Genomic DNA, 25,418 nt, shown 5'->3' with positions numbered 1-25,418 from the left:
CTACCCACCAGACCAAAGGAGCTCAAGTTGCTACCCAAAATTACGTACCCTGAAAACCTGGGCTTAATCATCAATTTAAAAAGATAGATTTCAATTAGAAGAACATTTAAAGCATTCTTAAAAAAAAAAAAAGATTATTCAGCTTACAAACACCTCATATAGCAGAAACATAATAAACAAAATACAGATACCAAGCAAAGTATAATCAACTAAACTTGTAACAACTAGTAAAAGGGGAGCAAAACCAGGCAGAGGCAGACACTAATGATTCGGGATTTGGGATTTTGTTTGTTTTTAGGAATAATAACAGGTCCATTAAGAAATTTTCTGAGAGAACACAAGGTGAGAAAGGAGCAAATCCTAAAAGTCACGGTGAAGGAAGGGACCTGGCATGCCACAGACCAAACCTCATGACTTTTTCCTCCTGCCCCGGGAGTCAGCGCATTTTTTAGGACTGAATAGACAGGAAGAGGGGGGAAATAGAGAATAAAGGGAGATGGGCTTTATCCTAATCAAGTCCGTATTAAACAGTGAAGGGAAAATAACTCCCATCATCGCTCAGTAAGAAGACTGTCTACAGAATGGTTAAGGTGGTAAAGGAAGAAAATAAAAGTGGGAGAAAGAAAGAGAAGATCTTGACTTACTGCAAGGAGGAGGTCTCACTTAAAAAAACCCTGATGGGGAGAAAGATAAATGTTGTAATGATAGATGGGGATCCTACAGTGCATATAATCTACAGAGATTTGGTGCTTAGAGAGACATACCACACCTAAGGGAGTTTTGTGCTCTCATAGACAAAACTTCTGCCCAGAAGAAGAATCATAGCTCCTAGGAGCAACCAGCATCTGGAAGGGTAGAAGAACATGGACCCAAAGATGAGTTTATGTGGCATATGGGGGGAAAATGGGGAGTGTAGGGGGTAAAGTTGGACTACATGATCAAGAACCCCAGGAAATTTCCAGCCCATGGAGATTAAATAATGAAATCCTCAATAATGAGTGTGTCAAAGAACAAATCACAGAAACGATAATTAATATGAAAGACAGTGGGCATGATGAAACTGTATACCAGAATTTCTGGGATACAGCTGAAGTAGACTTTAGGGGAACATTATAGCTAAAAACATGCAGTAGCAAATTAGAAGAGAATTGAATATGATGAACTGAATGTGCGTTTTTAAAATATAGCCAACAAATAAACACATGGAGAATGTGAAAATTAGAGGACAAATAGGTCAATTGGAAACTAAAAGGAATATAGAAATGATAAAACTAAAAGCTAATTCTTTGAAAAGACTAGAAGAAGACAAAAAATAAAATCAGTAAAATGGCAAATGAGCAAGGTGAAATCACAACAAAACCAAAAGAAATAAAAAGAATTATCAGAATTTGCTAAGCATGTTTTTTGTTTGTTTTGTTTTGTTTTTTTCTGCTGGAAAACTTTTATTCCTTCCTCCACGTTAACACAACGGTCATAGGCCAGGCAATCAATGAGAAATATTTTAGCATCAGCCAACTTGTGGAACTCACTTTTCCTCTTCATGTTCACTGTTAAAGTTTGGTGTATTAAGTGATACAATTTGTTGTTCATCAGTGTTTGTTTTTTTAATACATTCCTTCTTTGTGCAATTTTCACTTCATTTGGAGAGTTGTTTTTAATTGATGTTTTAGTACAGATATCGGAAAGGTAGGTTCAGAGTCTGATGTTTGTGTGTGCTTTGGTACAGACTGACTCTTTTCATCCACCTATCCTGTGGAGGGGGCTGGGGCCTTTCCAGACAGAAGCTTGATGTCCCCCAAGGATTCACAGGTCTATTCCAGAGTCTCTGGGTACAAGTTGGGCAAGCCCAACAGACTTGTCAAGTGGTTTCTCCTAGCTTACTGCCATTTGGATGGCTTTTAAACAGAATGGTTGGAGCAGCCACTGCCCAGAGGCATGAAGGCCATCTAGTAGTCAAGGAGTCTAATTGTTTTGAAAAATAAACAACTGATCTGGGGTCAGGTCCTAAGGGCTGGGTTAAGACCCCCAAAGCCTGGCCTCTCCTTTCATCAGCATACAGAGTGAAAGGTTTTTCTAGATTGGGTAGAGCTGCTGTGGTGGTCAGTTTAATTTTCAAAGTCTCAAAAGCTTTAGCCTGGTCCAGGCCCCACTCTAGAGGAAGTGAACCAGGGCCTTGAATAAAGTCATAAAGGGGCTTAGCAGTAAGACCAAAATTAGGGATCCAGAGTCTGCAAAATCCAGCCATGCCTATAAAAATTCAAAGATGTTTCTTAGTGGCGGACACAGAGACAGACAGGCTTGTCTTTTTCCTCTCTGAGGTTAAGGAACGAGAGGTGGGTGTGTTAGTTCATGGCCCAGATACACTATCTAGACTTTGTTCAAAGAGATTAGGGTCTCTTTGCCTCGAGTGCCCAAGAAATTAAGTCCTCCTGAGGCAGCAACCAAAGAAGCCACCTAGGTAGGGCTTACAAGTAAGGTGATGGTGCAACACTTTAGGGTCTCAGAGGTGAACAGCTGCTGGGGTGGCACAAGTAGCTGGCCCAGGAATTCCCTGATCCCAAACAATTGGCTCAACTATCTCCCACACTTCCAGGCTAACATGGGGAGATGTGGTGCACAGAGGGAAAAGGGAGATGGGAGGCTTAACTAGAGAAAATTAGCTCCCCACTTTCACCTTCAGGTCCCTTCCCAACAAGGGGCAGGACAAGAGTAGAGCATAAGGAAGGAGTGTTCAGGGGCAGCTAAGTGGTGCAATGGATAGAGCACCAGCCCTGGAGTCAGGAGGAATCGAGTTCAAATCTGGCCTCCGACCCATGATACTCACTAGCTGTGTGACCCTGGGCAAGTCACTTAACCCCAATTGCCTTCCAGTCTTGGCTGGAGAAGAATTTGGAATAGGCAGTGCTTTCTGGTCAGCGAACCCTATGCTGAGGTTTAAAGGCTTAAGGGTGCTGTGACCTCAAAATCATAACACATGGATCCTGCCTGAATGAATTCTACGCAAGCCTTCTTTCAGCCAAAGACAGGTTTTATTAAAGATCTGCCATATTGGCCAGACTCTTAAGGAATCTAAGTATTTGTATCACTAATGCAGGCTGGCCAGATCTTAAGAATCTGAACAAGCATGTTTTTATACTAATAAAACTGAGGCTACAAAGAGTATTACCTGCAAAAAATATAAAATATGTAATCTATCAACTTAAGTGATCCAGTCTCAGAAAAGGAAATAGAACTAGCTATAAAGGAAGGGTGGGAGGAGCCTTAATCCTAATGGATTCAAAAGGGAATTTATCAATCTTTGAAAAGAACAATTAATACCAGTACTTTGTGAATTATTCTCAAAAATTGAGATAGAAAGCATTCTATTAAACTTTTTATGAGATAAACATAGTATTAGTAATTAAACCAGAGAAGGATAAAGCATAGAACTATATAGAACAAGATCAATGCAGAAACTTTAAAAAAAAAAAATCTTATCATACAAACTACAGAAATTCATCCAATAAATTATTCCTTTTGGCCAAATTGGATTATTCAAGAGTTGCAAAAATGGGCTCAACGGTAGGGAAATAACCAACATAATTATATTTTAAGCCTTTGGCAAAGTACAAAAGTCATGTGTGCTTTTTTTAAAAAATGTACAAATTATAGACATAGAGGAATCTTTTTCTTTTTTTTTTTTTAATATAAAATATCTGCAACCAAAAGTAAACATCATATATGGTGGAAATATACTAGAAGCTTTCCCAATAAATACAGGAGTAGAGTAAAGGTGCCCACTCCCTGCTATTATTTGGTATAGTTAAAGAAATGCTAGCAATAGCATTAAGACAGAATGAAATTAAAGGTATAAAGAGAAGTAAAGAGGAAATTAAAATGTTCCTATTTCGTTGATTACACAGTGACCTACATAGAAAATCCTAGGGAACCAGCAAAGATACAAAATGAGAGAATTAGTATTTTCATCAGAGTTGCAGAACACAAAATGAAACTATGGAAATTAATGGCATTTCTGTATAATAATAACAGAATCAAAGAAGAAAAATAAAAAGAGAAACCCCATTCAAAATGACTACAAAATGCATAAAATATTTGGGAGCTGATATGTAGAATTTCAATTACAAAATGCTTTTTAAAGAAATAAAGAACAATTTAAATAGCTTTAATTTCTGGGGATGTACTTGTGGGTTCATGAGCCGGCCTACGTGCAGCAGAGGAGAAGGGCCCAGTTTATAAAGTGCTAAGCTTAGATTCCTCCTCTCTCTCAGTCATTGTGTGGCCATGGTCATGTCATAACTTCTCTGAGCCCCAATATCCTCATCTGTCAAATGGAGGCATTTTTATGAGGCTAAGAATGATCATATATATGACTTGCTCTGCAAATTTTTAAACTGCTATGTAGATTTCAGTGGTCAGTAAGTGAGAAAGTGAGAGAACCAGTGTGTGTGTTTCATCTTTAGAGGGGAAGAGAAGGTATTCATACCTTTTAATAGATAATCTTTGGCTGCTAAAATAGTTCTTATTGAAGAAACTAGTAGCTGTAAGTTGGACAAAAAGAAGTTAATTTAAAATGAACAATGTGAGAATTAGGTTTAAATTATTTTTCGAAGGACTGAATATAGAAATAGATGGTCTGCTTATCAAGCTTGCACGTGACACAATTAGGAAGGATAGATCAGACATTGGATGGTAGTCAGGATCCAAAAAGATCTTAACAGCTAGAATGCTGGCCAAACTTGCACTTGAGTTCAAAACTCAACTTCACAGGTATAAAAGGTTATAAAAAAGCTGTATAGCAGTTCATTTGAAAAAGATGTGGGTGTTTTAATGGACTCCAGAGTCAGTGTTGGTTAACAGTGTGATCTGGCCGTCAAGAACCATAATATGATCATCTCCCAGTACTTTGTCAGGCAATATCTATTGTGTTCAGTTCTGGGACTACTTCTTAATAATGGTATTGAGAAACAGGAGAACATCCAGTGGAGGGTAACTAAGACAAGAAAAGTCCTCAGTTACTGGAAGGAGGAATGTGGAGATTGGAAAATCCAGAACTTAAAGGATATATTACAAAGGTCTTCAATTTCTTCTTGGCCCCAGAAAGCAGCACTAAGAGTGAAGAATGGAAGTTTCAGAGAAGCAAATTTGGTCATGATTAAGGAAAAACACATTGTGCTATCTAAAAATAGTGTACACTACCTTAGGAGGTAGTGGGCTTCCCCTCACTGGAGGTCCTCAGAGATCATATGACCTCTCTGATCTCATCACTGTGCTGCTAACTCAAGCCTTGGATGTTCAACACCTCCCCACCTCCCTCAGCTTTCTCTCGCTTCTGTTTGGAGGGATGGAGGGTGGCGCACTCAATTCCTTCCAAAGTCTTCCTTCATAGAGCTGAATTTGAATATCCCCCTCACTCCACTTGCCATCTGTGGCTCTGCTTGGCTTCAGCTATGGAGAACAAGGTGCCTCCCTATTCCCACATTGCCTCCCACATTCCCACACTGCTCCACATTGTCTTCCCACATTAGATTGTAAGCACTTTGTCTTTCTTTTTCTTGTTTCCCCAATACGTGGCACAGTACCTGGCAATAGCAGGTACTTAGTAAGTGTTTACTGAGTTGTTATTATTGTTTAGGGGATTATTATTTAGAATTGGCATGGACTAGATTATCTTCTGAGGTCCCTTCCAACTCTGAGGTTCTGTAATTCTAGATAAAACGGATTCTCTAATCTAAAACATACAAGTAGCTGGAAAGCACAGTGGGTATAGCGACACACTTGGAGTCAAGAAGAACTGAATTCAGATAGAGCCTCAGACAGTAGCTGTGTGGCCCTGGGCTAGTTACTTAACTCTGTTTGCCTCAGTTCCCTCATCTGTAAAATGAGCTGGAGAGGGAGATGGCAAACCTGTCCAGTATCTCTGCCAAGAAAACCCCAAATGGGGTCACAAAGCAAGGGAAACAACTGAACAGCAACAATCTAAACAATGGGAGAGGTCAAAGAACATACAGTTTTGCTATGTTTTTCCACTATTGGTATATTCCCCAAAAAGGAAGAAAGTGAAGGTTTGGATGTGGAGTGGTATTAAAAAAATAATAATAATACCAAGGTTGAAAGTCATTAAAAGCCAGGAAATTCCAGGTTTTGCTCTTTTTTTATTTCTTTTCATACTTACTGCCCTGAAGTCTAGATTGTTTACCAGCAATGTGGATTTCAATTAAGTGCTGTATTTGTTATGTATGTGTGTTGCCAGAGATGCTGTTGATATGAAGGAGTTGAATGCAGTAGCTTTGGGCTTTTATCAAAATAATGTTTTAATAAGCTTCATAAGGCCTTTGAAATTTACCACAATCTGTAGTTAATTTAAACTCTTTGTGCAGCATGGAAGAACAAATTTTTTTTTCCTGAACAATGAATTCATAAGCAGACTGTCAATTTAAAAGACAGGTTAATGTTTATGGAATATCCAGATATGAGTTAACACTCTCTACTTACATTTATCATGAGATTTGGCATTCTTTTTTTCAAATAGTATTTAAGAAAACTTGAATTAAATAGTTAAGTAACAAATATAGAATCAGAGTCCTAGATGACCTCAAGTCTACTACTCCAGCCCCTTCACGAAGCATGAATCCCTCTTCAACATCCTTTTATCTGAAAATTTTATTTTTCTTATGTTTAGCCAAAACCTGCCCTTCTGCAACTTTCTAGTTCTCTTTTCCTGGGGCAAGCAGAATAATTTGAAGACCATTCTGTTCTAAGTTCCCTAACGTGTACTCTTCTCTTGGATAAATAGCGTTAATTCTCTGAACAGATCAATGTAGGATGTGCTTTCCTGGCCCCTTGCCTTCTGATTTTTCCTTCCTCTGAATGTGGTGTAATGTGGCTTTGTCAATTCTGAAATGCAGGGCCCAGAATTGAATGCATTGTGCTAGCTATGGTGTAGACCAAGCCATAGGACCCTACTTAGCTTTTCTCTAAACTTTTTGGAATCTTCCCTGAAGTAGGTAGGTGCATGTGTACTGGATTGTGTCTAGGAATCCCCTCCTTGTAATGTTACAGATATTCAGTGGAATAGTCATTTCCTCCCAATTTTCCCTTTTTATTTCACAATCCACTTCATTATTGTTCCAAGTCATGTCCAGGATCTCATTTCCTTTTCGTTGCTTCATTTGTTTTTTGAATGATAAAGTATTTGTCATTTCAAGGATTTATAAAATGCTCTGGTTTGAGTAGGCGACCTCTAAGAGATGCCCAGAAAATTGGTCACCCTTGCCATAAGCCTGGCTTTCCTCTGCGCTAGTTTTGTTTGGAAAATGTTTCAAAGATCTACGATTTACCAGCTCATACTCCCTGATACTGACACTTTTTTCCTATAAAACCTAGGCTAGTAGTCTCCAGTAGAATTTTTCCAGGATACTACAAGTATTCATGTTCTGTGCAGTTTTGGACAGTTTTTGAAGTTAATTTTATTCTGCCTTGGAGATTTTTTGGTTCCTTACATTTTCCACAGCTTCTTCAGTAACAACTGCCACTGTCCTAAATTTCTTTTTAACATTGAAGAATGCTGTATGGAGCGTCGTGATAAGAGTCTTCTGATCTTGGAGCTGGACACAACCTAAGCCATCATCTCATCTTGCCCACCCCCAACCCCCCCCCCCCCCATTTAACAGACTAGGAATCTAAGAACCCGTTACGGACAGCCAGAAGAGAAGCTCTGGAGGAAAGGCCCTCCAGAAATGTTTGTCCGACCACAATTTTAGAAGTAAAGATGATTCTCTTTTACTTCACCATTAAAAAGTCAGTGGTACATGTATTTTTTTTTTTTAATGTTTAGCTATACCCATGAAGATTCTTGTTACTTTGATTCAATTCAGTAAACATTGCAAGGCACCCGTGATACAAAGACAGAAGTAGCCCTTGCCCTTATGGAGCTTATATTCTGTTGAAGTGATAAAGCAGGAGCCCAGTGCAGTAGAAAGAATGGTACCGAGTCACAGCCCTGTGTTTGAATTTGGGTCTTGGTTTCCTCATTGAGGGGATGGCTGGAGAGCTTCCCAGGTCCCTTCCAGCCAGTGAAGTAGGAATGTTTGGGGGTGAAATGCTTCAGGACCTAGGAATGCGTTAGTACAGGGAAACCTCCTTTACCAGTGCATATGTGCAGTGATTCTGTAACTTGTAATAACAGCTGGGATACTAAAAAGGGAGGTGACTTAAGGGATTGGTTCCCATAGCCATTATCAAAGGCATCACCCTCCATTACACCTTGCTGCCCTTCAGATCATCCTAGGGAAACTGAGAAAAAGAAAACCCTCTGAGGTCATTATAACTGCAGAAACTCCAAGACAGTGAATATAGGCACAAATGTTCTCTGTCACAAAGATATTTTTATATCTTGAAAGATGGCACATAGACATAATACTTTGTTAATCTAGTTATAATAAATCCTGAATACAGTCCTATGCCTTCTCTGGCTACAATCCTGCACTCTGCAGGCAGATCACCTGATTGTATATGAACTGAGCTCTTATACTTGTTTTGTTCATTTCGTTTTACCTTTGAAAAAATGCAAAAAAAAGTTCAAGAACTAGGGAGAAGGTATGATGGGGAGGGTTTTTTTAAGTATATGCTTAATGCAAGCTTATTTGTTATTCTTGATTCATCGTATGAATCTGTGATCAACTGTTGGCATTTTTGAGATCCTGCAGAATAGAAATATAAATCCTTGGAGAGTATCCTTTTCAACAAAATTTCCGTTATGGTAAAAATAATTTACATGTCTGAATTCCTTATGCTATGTTTTACCTATATTAATAGTTTTTCTGTTAATTTATAAAATAATTCCAGTAGTTTGAAATTTTCTAATTTTTTAAATACAGGATTTGTAATAAGGATTTAATTTTAAATAATTTGTTACTTCTCAGTAAAATAACCACGGAATAATCATAGGTATATGAAGTTAGAGCTGGAAGGTACCTCAGAGTCCATCTAAGTCTCTCCGCTCATGTCAAGCTGGGAAATTTGAATCCGGGTTTTTCTGCCTCCAGATTCAGCATTTTCTGGTCTATGATACATTGCCTCTCCAGAGTTTGAAGTATACACCAAAATCAGCCACTCTTGCTGATAGATTAACACATGCCAGCCGTCACCATTCTGCATATCTACTGATCCCTCACAAGTATATACAATATTGACTCCAGGTTTTTGCACATAGTTTTAGATGCATATGATGTTTTCTATCAATAAAATATCTCTGCTTTTCCTCTTATAGCTATATGCAGGAGCTATTCTTGAAGTATGTGGATGAAAATTGGGGCGGTTCCCTCAAGTCCAGGGTAAGTAAAATTGTAATTTAGGGATTATATCCAAACCTGTAAATTCATAGGGAGCTCCCTGGTTGAAAACTTTATCAACCGATGGAGACCTGCAGTGCTTGTACCTTTTATAGTCTTAGAGAGATGCTGAAGGCACTGAGTGTCTAAGTGACAGGGTTGGATGGAGAGGTTGTCAGAGTTGACTGAAACCAGGACTTCCTGACTCCAAGGCCTGCTCTGTACTTGCTAAGGCATGGTGCCTCTTGACTAAAGTAAATCACTTAAAATAAGCATTTTCATAACATAACTACCAAGAGAAATAAACATTTTTAAGATAACAAGTTCTACATATTTCATGAAATGTTTCTCAAATCTATTCATTTGTATTGCTGGTGATCTGGAAGCTAAACAATTCATTCTTTGCTTTATAAAAGGACTTATGTTCAGATTCATTTAATTAAGATGTGCATACCCCAGGGGTAAGATGGAAGTCTCTCTTTTCACTCCAACCATCATAATGTACCTTAAACACACGTCTGCTCACATTCTTTCAGTGACTCCAAATTGCCTATGATCAAACACAAACTCCTTTGCCTGTGTTGCCTTTAAAGACCCTCCACAGTCAAGGATCCCACCTCTCTCATTTCCCACCATTCCCCTTGACAGCCCCGAGGTCCTGGCCAATTCTCCAAATCTAACATCCATCTCCACATGTCAGACTTCTTGTTGCCTTTAAGGTGGACTCAGGTGCCTGTGCAGTGAAGCCTTCCCCGTCCCTGCTCACACCCAGCCCCGGTTGCTTAGGCTCTTTCTCCTCTGTTTACCCTGTCGTGTGTATTTGTGCCCTCTCCCAGGATGAGGCAAGCTCCTCAAAGACAGGGACCATTTTGTTTATGTCTTTATTCCCAGGGCCCAGCAGAGTGCTTTGTGTGTACCTGGAATTTCATTCCTGTTTGGATTGAATTCCCAAAGAATTTGATTACAGAAAGGGGTTTTGACTCTTGTCAAAGAGAGAATCAGAAATAATGAACTCCAAAGGATATTCATTTGGAAGAAAGCAGCTTGTATGAAAACTTTTAAGATTTTAAGAGTATATTTGAACTACAAAAACGGCTCAAGGTTTTCTGCTTCTGTCCTTCTGGTCACTTGAGATACAGTTTACAGAGTTGAGTTTACCTGAAGTTCTACCGCTATTTTCAAAATGCCAAGATTTTTAGATTTTCCTGAATACTTGTATGCTAATTTTATATTTGATATTTTCATGCTAATTTCCTTCCTGCCTAATACCCCAAGTGTGCTTTTCCTTTTTCATACAGTGACAGGATTAATTTCTGAGTTCACTGTGTTATATCATTACCCATTTAGCATATACATTTTATTGCTGACCTAGAATGCTGTTGAATAAAATATTGCTCATTTTTGTCCCCTAAATCTAGCAAAGTAATGGTAATAGATTCAGCTATGCATCTGGGTAACCCATTACATGTGTATTTGGGCCCTGTCATCACAATATCAACATGCACATTCCATTGCTGTTTAGTATAGGTCAGAACTGTCCGAAAGGCCTGCCAGAGAGGAGCCGTGGAGCCTCATTAGTGAGCTCACTGTGCTGTAATAAAGAGACAAAAGATTTCCCTTCACCTGGTGTGAAACACCTACACTTAGCAAAACACACTGGAAATTCTTTAGCTAAAACTGATTAAAAATACAGACAAGGTTATTTGTTGAAGAGAAGAAAAAGAATAAGAGTGCTAAAAGAATGAGGGGAAGGGGCTGTGGGTTGGAGAGGGATTACAGTGACTGATTAAACTAAAAATTATTCCAGTAAGATATAAACTCCTTGAGGTTAAGGACTTTTTTTTTTGTTTTGACTTTTTATCCCCGATTCCTATCACAGTGAGTGAAACATAGTAGAGGCTTGATAAAATTGAATTATTTTTGATCTAAAATACTTCAGGACAGAGGTAGAACTATATTCTAACTTCATGAAGGACAAATTTAGAACTGTTAGGCAAAATCCAGTGGGGTCACAATGGGAAAAAACCTAGACTGAAAGAGTCCATAAAATAATTTTACTGTATCCAGACCTATCATTAAGCCAGTTGGACCTATTGTTGGGCAGGGAACCTGTAACAAAGATTATTTGGGGGCATTTTGTATGCAAACTGTAAATAGTTGCAAGGCAACATAAATATATTGCATATTGTTGCATATTGGATTAAGCGCATGTTTTCAATTTGATAGAGCCTAAAACATAAAAGCTTTAGCCTCTGCTTTCCTCCAAAAAAATTCACCTTGTATGATTTTTCTATTCCTCAGATAACTTTAATCTCAAAATGGTACTACCATTCAGCACCTTGACTTTTCTTGTCAGTCAGTCATTAAGCATTTATTAAGCACCTACTGTGTGCTAAGCACTGGGAATACAAAGAAAGGCAAAAGACAGTCACTGCTCCAGTGACAGTCAGCTGCCCCAGAAGGGGATAAAAAATTAAAATCTCAACTGGTTTTTCACCACATTCAGCTACACCAGTGATAGTGCTACTCAAGCATTTTCATTAACCAGTTCTCAAAATACCACTGCCTGAAATAGAAGGGTTTGTGATTTTATCTTGAAGAGATTGGTAGTGGTGGTGCGGGGAGGGGGCACTGAGAGGTGATGGTGTTTGAAATATAAGATGATTTATATTGAGTTAAACTTACTATTCTAAGGTAATGGCAGCAAAGGAAAACATTGTGAAGGGAAAATGAACATCCCCTCTGTCACCCACCTCCAAAGAATCTTTGTCTGCTTAATCACTTATTATAATCACAGAATTTTACAACTGGGAAGAACCTTAGAGATCATTGAAGCCAACCCCTTTATTTTATATATGTGGGGAACTGAGGCCTTAAAAGATTAAGTGACATTCTGCTTAGTGGCAGAATAAGAATTAGAACCCAGGTTTTCTGACACCGACTGAGGGTTTTTATGGATGTTTCTTTTTTTTTTTTTTTTTTTTTTTTTACCATGTCCTTCTTGTTAATACAAAGCATTTTTTCACTCTTTCCCATGTTTATATTCCAGTCATCTAGACCATGTCAAATTCATTAGAACTTCCAGCACACCTTTTCATCGGTGATTTCACTGATAAATCTTCAACATATGTATTGTCTGCCTTTTTAGATTTTAGAAATCTAAATGAATCCTAAATTACAACCACATTTTGTATTTTTAAATATTATTGAAGTACTGCCCTGATGTGGTTTCATTTAAAACAAACAAAAACTGTTTTTTCTTAGTTGCCATTTGGCCTCAGTATGATCTTTCAATATGTCTTCAACCTTTTGACTGAGATTTTTACTTCAGTTTTACCACTAGCAATGCCAGGAGCCTCTAAAAGTTAAGGTTTCACTGAAAAAAACCACACTGGACAAAGCAGTGAAATCAGGACTGTGGAATCCTCGCCAATACTTGTATTCCCTTGAGAGCCCCATAAATTACATTGTGATAAGAATCGCAGAAGTACAAAAAGCCATGAGTATTTTATCTTGTCTTTCATCATTTCTATATTTGAGTACATCCCAGTATTACTGACAGTGCTGCCTGAATAACTGTCAAGTAACTGGAGTAATTGATAGAAGAACATCTTCCAGAAATGGATGATCAGATTAATCTCTTCTCTGAGAGACTCTTGCACTGATGTCATTGATCAGACTGTTTTTAAAAATAGCATTAAGTAGACTAGAAGATGGTAACTTGGTTACCTTCAGGGGCTCTATTTGCTAGCACAAGTTTTTTGTATCTAAATTGTTCTTTCTAAATGCTACCTTCAAAATGTATTTGAAAGAGGTCATAAAAACCCCAACGTCCTTTCTTCTGGACTTTTTTCTTTGCTATTTTACAAGTTTGAAGGTTAGTACCCGTAGAGACAGAGCACAAGGAATTTGGTTGCAGCATGGGAACGTGTGAACATTAAATCAGACATTACTCTAAACAAAGCATCCTAATTCTACTATCTATTGATTATAAAGTTTTTGGTTTTAATGCATTCTTTGTGAGATTTTGCTTGTTATTTTGTGAAAATTTATGGGACTTTTCTCCTAAATCCTGTGTATTTACATTGAGAATTTAAATGCACTAAATGCTGCATTCAGTAATATAGATAATTAATGTTAGTATGCGAGGCAAGAAATGTATTTAGAGACCAATAAATTTGTTTATTGCAGCTGATGTGTCATAGACAACACAACACTTCGTTTTTGTGAATCTTTGGGAAGACATGGTCTTCTGGCCGTCATGGTGGTTTCTGACATAATATTTCTGCTCAGAACAGAGCCATGGTTAAAATTGAGTGACATACTCAATTCTAAAACCATAGCCCAGTGAATGTTGCTCACTGACTCCCAACACCTATTGGGCCTTGCTTCATTCATTTCCATGGCAAAGCCTAGTATTTACTGGTCTTTAATTGGATCCAGATTGTACCGAACCAGAACTAAAGGCACTGTAATGTGAATAAAATAGGCATATATACTCCTGCTTTTGACAGTAAGAAAAAAATCTAAATTCTAAAGTATTTTAAATTTAAAGGAAGTTTTATTTCAGGGAGCTATGAGATAGATGTCACCTGAATAATAATTTACTTCAGTGAATTTATTAGTTATTTGGATGCAGATATAAAAATGGTTAAGAATAATAGCTATAATATATGCAGTTCTAAGGTTTACAAAATACTGTACAAATATCTCATTTTATCCTTATAATAACCCTGGAACATGGGTGCTATTATTTATCCCCATTTTGCAGGTGGAGAAACTGAGGCAGAAAAGTTAAATAACTTGCCCACAGTCATGCAACTACTAAGTAGCCAGATTTTAACTCAGGTCTTCCCAACTGCAAGTCCAGTGCTCTATCCACTATACCTAGAATTTCCAAATGACATAAAGCTGGAACATTTATCTAATGATTATTGGATAACAAAATTGTGACTCAGAAATAATCTTGGTAGTTGGGAAAATGAACTGCAAATAATATGAAATTAAATAGTGATAAATGAATTCCACATAGGTTCACAAACCATGACTATGTAAGATAAGATAAGGGAGATCTGGCTTGAGAGCAGTTAATATGAAAAAGATTTAGATTTTTGTGGCCTTCCAAGTTCAATATGAGTCAACAGTGCTGTGACTGCCAAAAAATAAAAGCCAATTCCATTTTAGGCTGTATTGTTAACGGCGCAGGACTCCCTGATCATGGGCATTAATAGTCGCACTGTCTTCTTCAATGACCAGGCCACATCAGGAGCACTGTATTCAGTTCTGGGTACCACAATAGGACCATTGACAAATTAGAGCGCGTCCAAGAAAGCAGATGGGAGAATGATAGGGGTGAGGGGGGTCCCAAAATGAGGTCACATGAGAAACAATTGAAGGATCTGTGGGGATGGTTAGACTTTAAGTTGGGGGAGGGAGGAGAAGGAGAGAAGGTTGAATATTAACTATGAAGAGACATCCTCTGTTAAGTCTATAGGACAAAACTAGAAACAGCGGGTTGAAGCACGAGGAGATCACTTTTGGCCAGCATAAGAAGAAATCTTTTAACAGTGGGCTTTACACAGATGGAAAGGCGTCTTGTCAGATCACTAGTTTTAAGCTACTGGACATGTTGGAAAAGGAATATCTGTGTGATAAAACGGATGGAAACTTGAACTAGATGAGTTCAACAAAGCTCCTGGTTACTCTGATCCCCTGAGGACATGTCAGCCAAGGCATAGAGAACATGATAAGGCAGTCCGTGTCCAAAGAAACACTGCTCTTGGAGATGTAGATTTACAGCAGTTTGAGTTTAGGGGGATGCCTACTGACCTGGAGTAGGCAGACCTAGGTTCAAAAGCTGTCCCTGTCACTCATGATCTTGGTTAAGTTACTCTTTGGCAAAGTGGAGCCGTGTGAAATACAGTCGCCCACTTAGGTGTGTTCTAAACATATTTGAAAGGCAGAATTCAGAGTAATTATCAATGGTTTGAGGTTGCCTTGGAAAGGAGCCCCAGGGATATGTGCTGACCCTATTTCATTTTAAAATTTTTTATCACTGATGTGGACAAAGGGCATGCTTTATCAAATCTGCTGATGATACAAAGCTAGGAGAGATAACTAACTCTCTCGATGGCAGAATCGGGATTCAAAAAGATCTTGACCAGAACATGGGGCCAAATATAATGTGAACTTTAATAGGAATAAATACAGAGTCCTTTGTTTGAGTTCACAGGGACAGGATGTAGGAAGTATAACTAGAAAGCAGCTCATCTGAAAGAGATCTGGACACATCCTAGAGGAATGGAGCCATCTTAAGCTACATTCAGGGAGGCCCCCTGTCCAGGAGTTGAGTTGTGGTCATTCTGCCGTACTCAAGCTTGGTCAGACCATGTCTGGATTATTACGTAAAATTCTGAGCACTACTTTTTGCCAAAGACATTGATAAGACGAAAAGCCCCCAGAGGAAGACAGCTGAGATCACGCCATCTGGGCATCGGTTGGAGGAACTGGGGGGTGTGGTCAGGAGAAGAGAAGATGAGAGAGACATGATGGCTGTTTTCAGTATTTGAGAGACTGTCATCACATGAAAGAGACATTAGACATGTTCTATTTGGTACTCGAAGACAAAGCAAAGTAACTGGTTAAAAGTTGCAAAGGGGCAACCTTGAAGCTGTTGGAAGAGGAGGCAGTATAGTACAGTGGAAAGAGCTCTGGCCCTACAGTAAGAAGCCCTAGGTTCGAATCCTTCTTTGGATACTTATCTTCCTAGGCCTCGGGTTCCTTATCTGTAAAGTGAGGAAGTTGGATGGTTCTTGAGGTCTCTTCTACCTCTAAATATGATATATGACTTTCTAACAATTAGAGCCTACCCAAGGGCTGTCTTGTGTTTCCACTCACTGGAGGCCTTCAAGCCAAGCCAGGTGGCTTTGCTGGGCATTTTGTAGACAGTATTCTTATTTGTGGATGCATTGGATTGGATCAGATCGCTTCCAAGATTCTGGGATTCTCTTACCTTTCAAGGCTTCTGTTTATTCCATGTCTGTAACACAAGTGTCATAGTATTTCTACAACTTAGGCCGCAGGATTATAAGAATCAAAAGAAGTCATTAATAAATTCATGACCAAAAATGTTCCTGGTGATTCATTAAATGTTGTTACACTGCCTAATTCTGAGCCGCAAAAGAAGTTTGCAAAAGGAATAAGTGGTCATTTAAGCCAAGTAGAGAATGATATAGATTATAATCAAGAATTTTATGTAAGTCCATAGAATAACAATGTGTTTTAACTATTCTTTGATTGGCTTATTAAATCCAGCAAACCTGACACTACTAAGTAAAGACAATACTATGTATGATCTAATGAAATCTTTATGAAGGCTGTTGATCACCTGTTATTTATCTGAATGAATCCTCTATGTCCTAAAAGCAATTTTTTTTTTAATTTTAGCTTTTGTCAAGAGTGACAAACCCAAACTATTTAGGGGACTACAAATCAAGGTAAGAAATTTTTGCCCATTTTGACTGAGGAGAGGGGTAGGGCAAAAACAGATCATTTAGAATGTAAAATTTTATTTATTGAAACAATAAATTATGTTTATTCAGTTCCCTTAAAATTGGATCCAGTTTCCTGAGGGCATGAGTAATTGTAACTAATGTTGACAGGAGTAATTGATCAGTTAAAACTGGAAGGAGAAGATAAATTTGCTCCAACTAAAACCCACATCCTAGACAAGGTATCAGTAATCTATTAGGCTCATGGGTAGCACAAGGTAACCCCTCAAAAAGCTATTCAGATTGACATGTTGGAAGACAGCATGTGGATACAGAGCCAGCCTCAAAGCCAAGAAGGCCTGGATTCAGGTCCTGCATCTTACCAGTGCTTGGTTTAACCTCTCAGTGCTTTAGGCACGTCTCTAATAATGTTAAGTTGTAGAGAAAGTGCCAACTTGTTTTAATGGAATTTCTCTTGTAGGGGTGTTCAGTACCAGTGAAATAACAGATCCAGGCCCTATCCTCCTTGTGGGCTCTGCAAAGTAATATCATAGGAGAAGTTCATAGGCACATATTGCATCGAATGAGTCCAGTCTGACCATCAACTGCCTTTAAATGGAGCACCCCTCACAATACAAGAAGGCTGCTTTTAAATCCCTGAAATTGGCTTTACAAACAACTTAGAAGCTTACATTTTTTATTTGATTAAAACTAACAAACTTGGTTTTATGCTGAAAACGCCCAAATTCACATTCATATTGGGAGTAAAAAATCCCTGCTTGATTGAGTGATTTCTCTGAGCATCATCAGTTTCCTCATTGGCAAAATTATAGAGTTGGACTAATCATGTATGACAACACCTTTCAGTGTAGTTCCATATAGTTTCCATGACAGACAGAGCTAGCTTGCAAAAAGGATTTATGTACCTGACTCCAGCAAATGTTTGGAAAGCTCTCTTTGAAAGTGACCCTGCTAGGAAAATTCAGTATGAAATGTTATCAGCACGGCTCCCGGAGATGTTTCCCTGCTTCTCCTATGGCGGGGCTCAGCCGAGCCCCAGTGGCTTTAAAATGGCTTTAGATTGGATCTTCTACTTAAGTGAGTCAATTAGTTGATTCATTGTCCCACTGAGATTGGAACTTTGTGGAAATTCCGTAGGAACAAGAGATCTAACCAGGAAACTCACCTTAATTCTTGGTAGGCTGTGGTAAAATGGTTGTACTTCCTCACGAGCAGGAAAATTGTTAGTAACTTTATTGGGTCCATCTGAAATTCATGCTGACTACTGAATCCAGTGTGGACCCAGGGAGCACTTTGTCTACTTCTAAACTATGACTCAAAGTAACAGAAATTCAAAAGAGGTGCAGTTTTTTTCTTTTAAAAACAATGTTGAAGGGTCTCAACTGTCTTGTTGGGAAGATAATTCATTTGCCAGCTTTATCAGTATTGCTGTTCTTGGCAATCTGTTAGATTCTCCAAGCTACTGTCATTGCCCTGTCAATGAATTTCCTATTGGAATTTAGACAAGTAGTACATTGCCACTTTCTTATTTATACAATTTGTCCTATTTCGGAAAAGGATGTTTTAGCGGACTTCATTTTCAGTAAGGATTTGTAAAAGAAAAGCCTATCCCTTTTGAAGTCAACTGATTATTTTTAATCCCATTGTTCAACTGACAACAATTGATTACAATAATAATTTTTGTCTCAATTATATATTCTTACATAGTCTATGTGATACATACTCCTTGTCTGAATTTCACTAGGACACTTAGGACAGAAGCATGACAGTGACCTAGAGAATTTGGCTAGCAGATTGCCGTCTTGTTCGGTCTTGCTGTTTTTGGCAATTGACTAAATTATCTCATCATTTGTAACTGAAACTCATTTGAAAAAAACTTAAATCTGCAAAGAAAAGGGGACCAGTCTTGCAACTCAGTTTTACATTTTTCAAAAATATATCGATAGATGTGTTAGTATTTTGTATGTTTTAATGCATAATGTCACCCAAGTGTTTACAATAATTGTCATCATTTACAAAATATGTTAAATGAGTCTGTCTGTCATACTTGGCATCTCAGCTATGATAGTTATTGCTTAGAAAGTGAATTAAAGAGTATAACTTGTGTCATAACCTCCCTGAGAGAGAAGGCATGAGCTACAAAGGAGACCTGTAAATGACATACAAGGAGAGACTGCAGCCAGACGGATGGCTGAGCAATACATTGGTTCTCTTGGAAGACTAAAGAGAACCACAGGAAGGTCTCCTGAGGACTGGACAGGTCCTCCCTGAAGGATTCTGTGAGAAGGTGGGACAGACTGTGTCCCTGAGGTTGTTGGAAGAAAGCAGCCCCATCACAACTTCAGAGTCTCTTGAGGACACGGATTCCGTCCTGTCCAGTCTTTATCTCCTCCACTCCTTGCACCAGGCTTTTACCAGCAGGGCACCAAGCACTTTATTGAAGAGTTTCTTTCATATCATGGTACAAAGTAAATATGTCCTAAAAACTGGCGATTTTTTAAACTATCAGATACAAAATCACTGTATAAAACTTGAACTGTAAGAAGTTAATCACTTAATGCACCACACAACAGTCGTTGCAAAATCAAATTCCTTAGTGAATTGTAAGGACATTTTTATCCTGGGTTTATCAGAGTTCCTCTGAGGAATATTTATATTGATACTATGTATGTTTGTATATTTAACATCTTTTTTTGAAAAATTATATTTAGCTTCGGCTGAATATAATTGTACAGTCGGGATGGGATGAGGGGGTGGCACAAGAATCTTTGCTATCAGAAATTGATGATCATTCTCTTTTGTGCAGTATGTTCTTGGTTCAGACCCTGTGCTAAAGCTGTTGGATGACAGTGGGAACATTGCTGAAGAACTAAGCATCCTCAAATGGAACACGGATAGTGTAGAAGAATTCCTCAGTGAAAAATTAGAACGTGTATAAAATACACTTTCAGTTTTGTCATATCATTTATTTTCTTCTTAAGTGAATTTTACAGTACAGATCATTGTAATCTTCAGTCACCTTTGAGCAATTAATTCCTTACTGTATAGCATTAAGTACTTTCTGCTTTGAATTGAAAGTTTCTGCACTGCACGTGATTTAAAACAAGTTGGCCAACTGTACAAAGAGTCCATTTTAATCTATTCTCACTCTAGTTGTTACCACTTAAGAGATGCTTTGTAACAAACCTGTAATTACGTACATGCTAGGATTTGTTATGATTGGACCAGTTCAACACACCATAGACTCGGCAGGAGAACAAGGAGAGGATGACCACGTCTTGTCTGTGTGCTGTGCTCCTTCTTTGTAAGCACTGATTGGAAGTTGCAAGCAGATGTAATGTATTGTGCCTCAGACATTGCCTGCCAATGACCTCTTTGTTTCTGTGACACCCCAGCTTTCCTTTTAATACAAATATGTAGTTTATAATGAATGCTAGTTCAGAAAATGTTTCATCATTGTTCACAGACTCAGCGTTTGTAGCATTCTGTGAGACACTCTGAGAAGCGCACGTTAGTGACGATCACACAGAAAACCCCGAGAGGACTTGTGTGGATCTGATGTTTGGTGTAGTCTTTTCAGTGTTTGACTTTGCTACGGTGAATGAGTCAGAAAAAGATTCATTTATTAAACTGAACTAGAATTAAAAAGTTTTCCACCTCTTGTCTCAATGTGAAATTCTTCAGGGGATTATTTTAATGCATTTTTTTTCCTGCTCGAATGACACATTTTCCCCATATATATTTTAGCAAGTCTTAAAATATACTCGCATCTTATTTTTAACAAAATTCCCAGAACCACTGTGCTACTTTGAAACATCTAACAGTTGCCATTGTTATTCATACTTTACATGTTTATGGTGCTTTATGTTTCAAAGCACTGTACAACACATGTTTTAAATACATTAGATAATTTAAATTTGTAACCTAAAAGATTAAATTAGACAAGCCCTATAATGGTTCAGAATTTACCTCCTTTTGTCCCTAAATCATTAAAAGATCTTGGTCTAGATTGGAGGTGTCAGACTCTGTCCAGTGCAACCATGAAGGAACCAGATTAAAATATAATCGAGAAATGTTTACCAAAATAAGTAAAAATACAATACAACATAGATAATGTTAATTTGTGATTTTCTAAGGCAGAGTCCTGCCTTCTATTTCTCTTTGAGTTTGACATCACTGATCCAGACATAGGGGTTCCCAAAGTGGGTGATGCCTCCCCTTAAGGAGTGCTAGAACGATTCAGGAGGGCAGTAGTAGCCTCGGGTGCAATTGGGGGGCTTTGAACAAAAATAAGGGGGCAGTGGGAGCGGAAGGAAACAAGAGAAGAAAATTTTGAAAAACTCTTCATACATGTTTTATCTGTTGTATAACAATTAAAGTCATAGGAATTACATTATTTTCCAAATAAACACACAAAATACAAGTAATAACCAGTGGTCAAGTCTGCCAACAGGTCTTAACAAGCAAGTGTTGGCAGGCCAGGGCATTGTCCATTGATGGGAAGCCCAGCATGTATCAGCAGGAATATGTGCATGTAATGACTTGTTTACAATATGATACTATACAGTTACATGATACAATATTGTGTCATTGAAATTTCAATGCAGGAAAAAACCCACAATTTACAATAAATTATTAAATGTAAGATGCATCTTTTTTTTTAAATTACATTCTCTTTGAAATGATGCAAATTTCAAAACAAAAAAAAACCATTAAAGGGTTAAAGATTTCCTGGGGGGTGCTGAGTAATTTTTTTTAAGGGAGCAGTAGGCTAAATAAGTTTGGGAACCTCTGATCTAGAGTATCAAAGTCGATTTTTCATTATAGAAATGACAGATTAACTACACTAGCGCCCATGGTAGTACAAGGTCCTTTTAAGTGATTTAACCTATCTCTGACTGTTCAAATTAGTTTCAGAGTTGTTTCTGCAATGAAGTCAAAAAATGTCGAACAGTTATGAGACTTCCTTTAGTTATTGGTTTCAACCTCAGAGAATAAATGCATAATGAAGTCTACGTTTGAGAAGTTTTTAAAGAACAATCATTCAGTGGTGTAACAATGTAATAAAATATCACCGTGTTGTAGTATGATAAATACGGAGAAGCATGGAAGGATCTCTAAGAACTGAAGCAGAGTGAAGTAAGCAGAACCAGGAAAACAACATACACAGTAACTATAACAATGGAAATGGAAATAACGACCACCCAGAAATAAAAATCAAAAGCAAGTGGTACAGGATTACAAAGAACAGATATGAGCAGATACCTCTCTCCTTTACAGAAGGCCACAAATGGGGTATGTTGCATATATTGTCAGATTTTTTTGGACAGATTTTTTTTTCTTGTTTTTTTTTCTTTTTGCCTTTAAGAAATATTGTTTGGTATATGGGATTACTCTGGGAAAGGGAGAGATAATGGAGGAAGTGTTTTATGTGTGTAGTTTGTCCTTAAGTCTCAAAGAGGACCGTGACATCAGGAAGATGATGCCATGACTTGCAAGTGAATTGGATTATAGTGAGGAAGGGCTGTGCAAAGTCACCAGCCTCACTTTCTCCTCCAGAACCCGTGGGTCCAGTTGCAAGATACAGATCAAGACAACTGGAGATGGCCCAGCTGAGGAGGAAATGTTAGTGATATAAAAAAGACATCAATTCTTTTTAAAGGTAGTACTAAGAAATTTTTATGGAATTTCTTTTACGTTAGCATGATGCAGCAGGAACTTAAATCTCAGCTGCCTCCCATCACGTGCTTGTGTGACCCAAAGCAAGTTACTTACCCTCTCTGAGCCTTATCTCTTCATATAAAAAAATGACTAGTCACTTAACATCCATTCTAGCTCTAAATCTATGATCCTATTAATCCTGTTTGCTTTAATTATGAATTAGAAGTCTCCACTCACACCTGGTGTCCTATAATAAAGTGCAGTATTTTTCTTTCAAAAGTCAATAGGACATAAACATTAATAGGAAGCTTTATTAAACAAGATGCTATGTTGAGGGAGAGAATTCACTTTTAGTGATTTTAGCAAAATATCTTGCAACATTTGACCATCCAATGCATATTTGCAGGTGAAATTTAAGGAAAGCAAAGATAATAAAATCAGATAACCAAAATGTAGTAATCTGTTTCCATTAGGTAAACAATAGAAACTTGACACATTTGAACTCTGTTTAATCTCAGTACAGGAAGCTAGAAAATGACAGTGACCCTTGAAATCAGGAAGAGCTCAATCTAAGTGAAAGGAAGATCCATATGGGGAGCAACCCATTGTTAAAGGCAATCAGAAAATTTACAGTAAGAACTCTTAAAAAGGGAAAGATTGCAAAAGAAAAAAAGAAGTCGAGCCCTCCGCTATGCCTCACCCCCTGAAAAAAAGCAATCAAGATGATAGCAGGGGCAGGTAGGTGGCTCTGATAGAGCACTGGCCCCAGAGTCCAGAGGACCTGAGTTCAAATCCAGCCTCAGACACTTGACATCAGCTGTGTGACCCTGGGCAAGTCACTTAACCCCAATTGCCTCACCAAAAAAGATGGTATCAACAACTACTAATCCATATGACTGCTTTATAGGAATGCTCTACGCGCATTTTTTGGATGCCCAGTGAAAACTTGGCAACTGGCGGGTTTTCTCAGTCTTTGCTATATAGTAGAATGTATCTTTGTTTCAATAGAGCATTTATTAAGCACTTACTGTATGCAAAGCACTGTGTTAAGTGCTGGGAATACGAATAGGAAACTCAGTTTAACCAGAGAGCTCACATTCTAATGGGGAAAACAAAATTTGGAAGGTTTCAACTGCAAGGCAGTTGTGAAGGTCCCATGGTCCTTAGAGTGCAGTAACGGTAGCTGATGTAGACAATACAGCATCCTACTGTTTAATTCTTCTCAATTAGTAGAACAAAATTTAGGTCTCAGAGAATTTCTTTCACATATCCATTAAAATTACATTTGACAAATTTACTGCAGATGATTCTATTCAAAGATCCGCTGAATAGTGATAATTGGGCATTTAATAAGTGCTTACTGGGTGTTAGTGCAGGGGATACAAATAAAAGTAAAAGTCCCTGCCCTCAAGGAGCTTATGTTCTAAAGAGGGAATCAGCATTCAAATAGTTAGATTTATACAAGGTGCAGACAATCTTCGTGGAAGGTAGTCTTAAAGGTAAGGCACTATCAGTGGAGTAAAGTGCGAGCAGTGAGGAATAGGACAAGGGAAGGCTTCATTGAAGGTGGATTTTAGGTGGATCATGAAAGAGGCTAAGGAAGCTAGGAGGAGAGAAAGGAAAGCAGTCCAAGTGTGGGGAATAGACAGTGAAAAAACATGGAGTCCAGAAATGGCCAGTATAGTTGGATCGTAGAATATATGGAAGAGAGCGAAGTATAAGAAGCCTCGAAAACTTGAAGCTGGATTATATAAAGGACTTTAAATGTCAAATGAAACTTTTTATATTTGATCTGGAGGTAATAGGGAGCCACAAGTTTAATGAATGGGGAGAAGGGTGGTGATATGGTCATACCTACACTTCATGTTGTTAGTTGAGTGGGTTGGGGTAGAAAGAGTTGGGGCTGGAAAACCAACCCAAAAGCAATTACAATAGTCCAGGTGTGAGGTGATGAGGGCTTACACCAGTGGGGTGTTTGTGAGTGGAGAGAAAGAGGTATATACAAGAGATTTGGAGGTAGAATCCACAAGATTTGGCAACAGATTAGATATGTGAGATTTGAGGATGATACCTAGTTTGTGAACCTAGGCATCTGGGAGTATAGTAACCTTCAACAGTATTAGGAAAGTTAGGAAGAGAGGAGGTTTTGGGGAAAAGATGATGAGTTCAGCTTTGGACATGTTGAGTTTGAGATGCCTGTGAGACAATCAATTGAAGATGTCCAAAAGTAAGCTGATGATTCTAGATAACTTCAGTAGAGACATTAGGACTGGTTATATAGATCTACTTAGAGATAATAATTGAACCCACAGGAATTGATGAGATCACCAAGTGAGATAGCATAGAATAGGGCTTCTTAACCTTTTTTTGTTTTCTGGACCCTGTTGGAAGCCTGGCGAATCCTATGGAACCTTTCTCAGAATAAAGTTCAAAAAAGAAAGTACATGTGATTACAAAAGAAACCAATCATATTGAAATACAGTTATCATGGATCCCAGATTAAGAATCCCCGATATAGAGGAAGAAGCTGGAGGACTCAGACCACAGCCTGAGAGGTGAGGGCTTGTGAGGGAATGAAGGCATTGTTGAGGGAGGGGTGGAATGACACTGAATTGTGTGTCAGATAAGAGAGTTCCCAAGTTCATGAACAAGGAGAATATGACTGTCTTCTGATGTTACAAAGTTAACCAATGAACTCTTAATTGCCAAATCTCAGTCTCTTCTCAGGACTCATCCTTCTTGACCTCTCTATAGCATTTGACATGGCTTGACCATCATGCTCTGGATACTCTGTCCTCTCTCAGTCTTTGTAACACTACTCTCTCCTGCTTGCCCTTCCACCTGCCCAACCACCCTTCAATCTCCTTTGCCAGCTACTTTGTGCTGTCTTCATTAAAATGTAAGTTCCTTGATCAGG

The 25,418-nt window shown here is 38.3% G+C and overlaps 1 protein-coding gene across 1 annotated transcript in view; it reads left to right on the top strand.

Annotated features, from left to right (window-relative positions):
* Positions 1–20,503, top strand: part of SELENOF (selenoprotein F) — a 43,201-nt gene extending 22,698 nt beyond the window's left edge. Inside the window, exons 3-5 of the mRNA XM_027845600.1 lie at positions 9,269–9,332; positions 16,776–16,825; positions 19,647–20,503. Coding sequence (XP_027701401.1) covers positions 9,269–9,332; positions 16,776–16,825; positions 19,647–19,778 — 246 coding nt within the window. The 3' untranslated portion in view covers positions 19,779–20,503. The remainder of the gene's footprint in view (positions 1–9,268; positions 9,333–16,775; positions 16,826–19,646) is intronic.
* The last annotated feature ends 4,915 nt before the right edge of the window (positions 20,504–25,418 follow it).

This window comes from Vombatus ursinus, unplaced genomic scaffold, assembly GCF_900497805.2.
Source record: "Vombatus ursinus unplaced genomic scaffold, bare-nosed wombat genome assembly UNPS02005264.1, whole genome shotgun sequence".
Taxonomy (NCBI): Eukaryota; Metazoa; Chordata; class Mammalia; order Diprotodontia; family Vombatidae; genus Vombatus; species Vombatus ursinus.
Note: the sequence above shows the minus strand (reverse complement) of the source record. Positions and strands in the feature narration are given on the sequence as shown.